The sequence below is a fragment of the Epinephelus moara genome, chromosome 13 (assembly GCF_006386435.1).
Source record: "Epinephelus moara isolate mb chromosome 13, YSFRI_EMoa_1.0, whole genome shotgun sequence".
Lineage (NCBI taxonomy): Eukaryota > Metazoa > Chordata > Actinopteri > Perciformes > Serranidae > Epinephelus > Epinephelus moara.
Genome location: NC_065518.1, coordinates 5,102,047 through 5,109,777, shown reverse-complemented (window position 1 = coordinate 5,109,777; position 7,731 = coordinate 5,102,047). Strand labels below are relative to the sequence as shown.

General features: G+C 42.1%; 1 protein-coding gene across 2 annotated transcripts in view; it reads left to right on the top strand.

The window, feature by feature from the left end:
• Positions 1–1,791: 1,791 nt before the first annotated feature.
• Positions 1,792–7,731, top strand: part of slc16a12b (solute carrier family 16 member 12b) — a 19,764-nt gene continuing 13,824 nt past the window's right edge. Inside the window, exons 1-2 of one of the 2 annotated variants that reach the window (XM_050060049.1) lie at positions 1,792–1,978; positions 4,023–4,385. In XM_050060049.1, the coding sequence (XP_049916006.1) occupies positions 4,273–4,385 (113 nt within the window). In that variant the 5' untranslated portion in view covers positions 1,792–1,978; positions 4,023–4,272. Of the gene's footprint in view, positions 1,979–3,653; positions 4,386–7,731 lie in introns of those variants that run through there. The other variant, XM_050060048.1, reaches the window with a different exon arrangement.

The window sequence follows — 7,731 nt, the reverse complement described above, 5'->3', positions numbered from 1 at the left end:
GGCATCTGGCAGGATCATGGCAGCAGCACAACCACACACGTCACACTATCCAGGCACCGCTGCAATATGAGTTAACCTGCGAGATAGTGGAGCACAAAGGCTCCGGAGAAGAAGCCGAGTTAGTGACATGCAGTAGAGCCCAGATAGTGACATGCAGTAGAGCCGAGTTAGTGACATGCAGTAGAGCCCAGATAGTGACATGCAGTAGAGCCCAGATAGTGACATGCAGTAGAGCCCAGTTTGTGACATGCATGAAGTGTGCGCTGCACATGTGAGCATTTGTGATGATGGCCTCCGTCCAGTCCTTTGGTCTCATCACATTTAACCATAGCTGTCTTTGTTTTTGTTGACGGGCAGTGGCGGCTGGTTTTGAGCCATGACTCCTTCTATTCTGGCGCCAATAACACAACAAGACAAACACATTTTAAGACTCCTACATTGCCTACAGCCCTGTGGGGGAGAGGCAGCTTTACTTCCAGATGATAAAATGACGTCATTGTGACGTCGGCCCTAAAAGGGCCTATTGTTTTTCCTCTAGCTAAGCCCCACCCACCAAAAATATCATACTGTTTACTGACAGTAAAACGCTTCTTGGATGGCCCTTCAGGAATTCTTCCACTGTCTTCCCGTAGTCCTTCTGCCTCCATTACTGCTCCTCTCACATTCATTCCTTCATTTATTATATATGTATATCTCCATTAGCTGTGACCAAAGCCACAGCTATTCTTCCTGGAGTCCACCCCAAACACTATACTTTATACATTACAATCACATTAACAACGACCACAACAACAGTAACAATAACAACACACACAACACTCAAGACAACAATGTAATGCACATTGTGCGCTGCTGCTTTATAATTGTTTCCAGACTGCAGTGCTAAGTTGTAAGGCACAGCGTCTTTGTTAATGGCCTCTCAGATGGTTCTGGTAATCCACGGTTTCTGATTGTGGAGTGATTTAACTGTGGTTTGGGGCAGAATGTATTGTACACCATAAAATGTATGGTATAGTACAACAGATCCGGGGGAACAGTGCTGTGGTAAACATCCCAAAATACCAAACAAACCACAAGAATGTATTACAGCAGCATTTGGCACAGCACAGCAGGAGCATGAGGCACTGGTACCACAGAAGTTAGATTGTATTTTACGATGGAAAACAGTCATACCAGAATGCTCTCAGGAAACAGTCTGACACAGTTAATATCCTCCAAGATGTCCTGACCATCCTCTGTCACTGTGACCAGTCAGGGCGTGTCCTGCAGATAAACAGGAAGTGGATAATCAGAACAGTGTGATTTAGAGAAGTGTTGTTTTTCCTCTTTTCTTGAACATTTTCATATGCACACAGTTTCACACATGGAGAAATGGTGTGAGTTAACGGGAACACTGGAACTACTTCACTAAAAGTAATGGATTACAGTTAAAATAGATAGCTGATGGATGAATGGCTGAAACACATCAGGGGCCAACTCTCAGCCAAAACACTGCCACAGCTTTATCGTTCTGTTATCATGTGTTGTAAACCTTTTATTCATTATTATTTTTGTTTGTTTTGAAAATTGGTGTATAAATAAAGTTTTTATTAGCACAGTTACTATTTCTTATTAAATGTTTATAATCAAAAACTAATTAGGGAGGCTCAAAATATGTCATTTTGCTTTATTCGATTCACGTGGGCATGCATCAACACCACTCAGTGTTTAAAGAGGAGGAGGAGGAGTAGAAGGAGGAGGCTGGGTGAGTCACGTGTCTCTCTGAGGATGAAAAACTTCTCCGCGGCACGTGAAGCTGCAACAAATTGATCACATGGATCGATCAGGGATCGGTAGGACAGACAGAGGGAGAGGAAGAGAGAAAGGAGCCGCCAGGAGCCTCGAAGTTACCGCGACACTTCGGCTGTCTCGGTCATGGAAACATCTGCAGACTGAAGTTGTGTTTGTTTCCATCAGAGTGAAGAGTGACTGCGGCACGGTGAGAAAAGCACACACACACACACACACACACACACATTGGGTAAAAGTACATCATAAAACAGATTCTGTGACAATAAACTGGAAAACAGAGAAAACAGAAAAGTAAATAGAAAGTAGAAAAGTCAAAGTGTGTAAACTAGAATACAATGTCAGTTCTGAGTAAAATGATCCTTCATACTTCAAAGAGAAAGGACGTCTAATGTTATATTTTGTCATATATATAAACACACATAAATATATTGACTGATTTTTAATACAAATGGAATAAAATGACTGATTCACTTCAGCTGGACTAAATGCAGAGTTAGTAGTTTTATTGAGTGAGTAATCAATAATTCAAAGGCTATAATGTGAAGTTTGATTATATGGAATGAAATTTAAATATATGGAGTAAATAATAATATAGAATAAAAGTTTGAAAACATGGAATAAAAATTAAATACATAAAATGAAAGTTTGAAAATACCGAACATATATGTATACATATGTTATATGACCCAATATATAGAGAGAAACTTGAATATATAGAATAAAAGTTTGGACATATGGATTGGATTGACTTTTGGACATTATCGTGGAGCTGGCACCATCTTGTGTTAAACAGCGCCCACAAGGGGGCGCCACAGTTTCTTTTTACCTCTGTGACTGAACTTCCTGTCTGGTTCTGTCTGATGGTTACCTGGGTACATGTTTTTCAAGTATTAAGATATTTTCAGTCTCAGAAATTGGAAATAAAAAAATCTCTGGTCCTGACCCTGTTTGGACCTGGTCCTGGTGTATCTGACCCCGTTTGACTCTGGTCCTGGTCCTGGTGTATCTGACCCTGCTTGACCCTGGCCCTGGCCCTGTTTGGACCTAGTCCTGGTGTATCTGACCCTGCTTGGACCTGGTCCTGATGTATCTGACCTAGTTTGACTCTGACACTGGTCCTGATGTTTCTGACCCTGCTTGGCCCTGGCCCTGTTGTATCTGACCCAGTTTGGCCCTGTGCTGACCCTGTTTGGACCTGGTCCTGGTGTATCCGACCCTGTTTGACTCTGGTCCTGGTCCTGGTGTATCTGACCCTGTTTGGCCCTGGCCCAGGTCCTGGTGTATCTGACCCTGTTTGGATCTGGTCCTGGTGTATCTGACCCTGCGTGGTCCTGGTCCTGGTGTATCTGACCCTGTTTGGACCTAGTCCTGGTGTATCTGACCTAGTTTGGATCTGGTCCTGGTGTATCTGACCCTGCTTGGTCCTGGTCCATCTGACCCTGCTTGGTCCTGGTCCTGGTGTATCTGACCCTGCGTGGTCCTGGTCCTGGTGTATCTGACCCTGTTTGACCCTGGCCCTGACCCTGTTTGGACCTAGTCCTGGTGTATCTGACCTAGTTTGGATCTGGTCCTGGTGTATCTGACCCTGCTTGGTCCTGGTCCTGGTGTAGCTGACCCTGGAGCTTTCAGGACAGAAATAGACCCTGAGGACTGTTTGACATAGATCCCGTCCTGTCAGACCTGCTCGTCTGGGTATGCATCCTGTTGACACCTGATGCAGGCCTCTCAGACCCACCCCCACTCCTCCCTGTCCCGGGGGGAGGGTCGAGGGTTTCAGGTTCAGGGACTGAAGCGCCCTCCGTCACAGCTGCACATGTTGTTGATGCTCTGAAGGAGGGAGCGCTTGGTTGGAGGATGTCTGAGGATAAAGGGGTTTAAAAACCAAACGCTCCTGTGTCCTGTGGGGGGGGGGGTCGTTAGGGTGCACTTGGTTAATATCTCATCACCTCTAGAGTTCACACAGAGAGGTCAGTTAATGATTGAGGGTCTGCTGGTCACTTATTGACTGAGGACACTTTTTAACTGGAGTGTCAGAGACAGACAGTCTCTACTGTCACTCTACTGTGTCTCTACTGGGTTTGATCTCACGGCCAGAGGACAGAGAGGACAGAGAGTACAGAGGGGACACAGGATGTTCTTCTACCAGTCTTTACTCTTTCTTCACTGCGACTGACTCCATCTTTTCTTTCTCATCCTAAACTTAAATAGTTTTTCACTTCTTCTTACCTCAGCTTCTCAGCTCTCCTGACTCCGCCTGGACACCTGACATGGAGGAGTCATACTGCAGAGACACAGAGCTTTAAGTCTGGTCCACACCCAACAGACGCCTGACATACCATCAGCTTTTTCCTCTGCAGACAATCAGAGCTGAGGCAGCAGACGAGGACAGAGGAGGACTGTTTTTTGGGACCTGAACTTTAAGATTAATATCGGAACCAGAGACCGGCTCAGGGGCATCTGCTTCAGCTGGCAGCTGCAGCAATGGTTGATGGGAAGCGGCGGAGCGGCACGGTGCCACCTCTGGATGGAGGGTGGGGCTGGGTGATCGTCGGCTGCTGCTTCATGGTGACGGTCTGCACACGGGCTGTAACCAGGTAAAACAGACGCGCGTGCGCACACACACACACACACACACACACACACACACACACACACACACACACACACACACACACACACACACACACAGAGTCAGGATTGGTGATGCAATGAGACGTTCATGTTCCCCTCAGAATAAACTGTAAAAACTGTAAAAAATCTTCTTGATCACAGTAAACTGATTATTTTAGGCTGGTGTGACAGAGCAGGGTGTTTACAGACTCGGACTCAGAGAGACTCAGATAAAGTTTCAGCTTTGTGTTTGGAGTGTAAAGAGTAAAGAGGTCAGACAGGTTTAAACACATCCCTGCGAGCTGAAACACAATCCTCCACTGAAGTGTAGGATAAAAAGTACAGCACATTACTCTTCGATTACTCATCTGTCACCATCAACTACAACCACATCAAAAACAACAATCATGTTTTTTTGTTCCCCATGTCATTGTTTTTGTTCCCTATGTTGTTTTGTTCCCCATGTTATTGTTTTTGTTCCACATGTTGTTTTGTTCCCCATGTTATTGTTTTTGTTCCCCATGTTGTTGTTCCCCATGTTACTGTTTTTGTTCCCCATGTTGTTTTGTTCCCCATGTTATTCTTTTTGTTCCCCATGTTGTTTTTTTCCCCATGTTATTCTTTTTGTTCCCCATGTTATACTTTTTGTTCCCCATGTCATTGTTTTTGTTCCCTATGTTGTTTTGTTCCCCATGTTATTCTTTTTGTTCCCCATGTTTTTTTTCCCCCATGTTATTCTTTTTGTTCCCCATGTTGTTTTGTTCCCCATGTTATACTTTTTGTTCCCCATGTCATTGTTTTTGTTCCCTATGTTGTTTTGTTCCCCTTGTTATTCTTTTTGTCCCCCATGTTATTCTTTTTGTTCCCCATGTTGTTTTGTTCCCCATGTTATACTTTTTGTTCCCCATGTCATTGTTTTTGTTCCCTATGTTGTTTTGTTCCCCTTGTTATTCTTTTTGTCCCCCATGTTATTCTTTTTGTTCCCCATGTTGTTTTGTTCCCCATGTTATACTTTTTGTTCCCCATGTCATTGTTTTTGTTCCCTATGTTGTTTTGTTCCCCTTGTTATTCTTTTTGTCCCCCATGTTATTCTTTTTGTTCCCCATGTTGTTTTGTTCCCCATGTTATACTTTTTGTTCCCCATGTCATTGTTTTTGTTCCCTATGTTGTTTTGTTCCCCTTGTTATTCTTTTTGTTCCCCATGTTATTCTTTTTGTTCCCCATGTTGTTTTGTTCCCCATGTTGTTTTGTTCCCCATGTTATTGTTTTGTTACCCATGTTGTTTTGTTTGTTCCCCATGTGGATTTGTTCTCCATGTTTTTTTTTAATTGATCTGAGATAACTGGTACGTGCAGAACAAAGAGTCAAAATATCACTGGTCTAAGAGACCTGCAGGGTAAAATTCTTTCTAAAAATATAACTGGGAACTATAACAACCTCTAAAAGTGACACTCAATGAGGTTTTTAGAGTTTCAGGTGGTTTTCTTGGTAACTTACCAAATAGTATTACACGTTACCTGACATCACAGACCTGTGTACATATTAGCAGATTTAGACGTTTACACATTTACAGATTTGGAACGTTTTCTGAACACACAGTAGATTTCTGAACACAGTCACTCATCTCAGCACCATTTCCAGATTCTTTGACACAGTTACGAGCAGCTCTCCACACTCATTAACAAAAAGCATGAACGTCACACTGGTTCCTGAATTAACAGGAAACCTGTTGCTTTAGCAAAGCTCTTCTTCAAACTTCAAATGCCTTGTGGAATGGACTCATAATTTCAGGTAGCCAAAAACCCGGTTTTATACATCCGAAGAACTTCTATATATATATATATATATATATATATATATATATATATTTATATATATATATATATATAAAAAAGAACTGTTTGGCAACCAGACCAGGCCCCTAATTGAGACAAAATTGTAGCCACACCGGGCTGGTAAAAGGGACTGGGCGTTTAATTGAAGCTTTATGGTATATATATTTTAAGTTTTTTACACCCCTTAAAATCAAGAAGGCTTCATGACCTCCCTGTGAAGCTTTGGCGATGTCCCCACAGTGTTGTATGACGGGGGAGAATAATGTGTGAACTTGGATCATGAATTTGTTTTTCTATCTCTGTTAATATAGTTATGATTGTAGGACAGAAGAAGAGCATCAGTATAACATCAGCTGGTGTCAAACCTCCAATAGGTCCAGTAACAGCTCAGTGGGTCAGTCTATGAATAGTTAAACTCAAAGTGTTGTTTGTGCCCCACTAATGTTAAGACGAGAGGGAGCTTCTGTTCCTGTCAACACACACACACACACACACACACACACACACACACACACACACACACACACTCAGCTTGTCTTACAGCTGATGGTCAACAACAACAACATCTTCAACAAGTTCTACGTTCTTTCAAAACTAGATCTCAGTAAAAGTACATGTGTTACTTCAATGATCTAAAGTAAAAGTACTTCACAACACAGAGTAACCCATTATTGTATTTAGTTTTAAACTGAAACAATTAGTCGTTTAGTCAATCAACAATAAAAGTTGGAAACTATTTTAACAGTGAATAAACTGTTTTTTTAACTTCACTTTCAGCCTCTTAAAACTTGACCGCACTTTGATAATACTTAAATAGGACACTGAATATTTCTGGGTTTTAACTGTTGGCTGAATAAAAGCATTTAAAGACATCACATCATGTTGGACTTCAGACATTTTATTTTAGACCAAATTATATATTAAGAAAATAATTGGCAGATTAATCAATAATAAAAAGAGATGAAGCTAATTTAACAGCTGCTGAATGTTTTTTTGTTGTTTACATTTTGTTCATCATTTCAAGTGTTCAGTTTGTTCTGAAGGAGGAAACACTGCCATGTTACCTGATATAGATCGATCTACCTACCTACATACGTACCTACCTACCTATCTATAACCCTAACCCTAACCCTCTGTATCTATATGTACATATACACTCACTGCCCACTTTACTAGGTACACCCATTCAACTGGTCTTTAACGCTTACATTAAATCAGCCAATCAGGTGTCAGCAGCTCATTAACATTTAGTCATGTAGACATGATGAAGACGAGCTGCTGAAGTTCAAACTGAGCATCTGAATGATGAAGAAAGGTGATTTAAGTGACTTTGAACGTGGCATGGTTGTTGGTGCCAGACGGGCTGCTCTGAGTATTTACTGGGATTTTCACACACAGCCATCTCTAGGGTTTACAGAGGATGGTCCCAAAAAGAGAAAATATCCAGTGAGCCAAAATGCCTTGTTGATGCCAGAGGTCAGAGGAGAATGGCCAG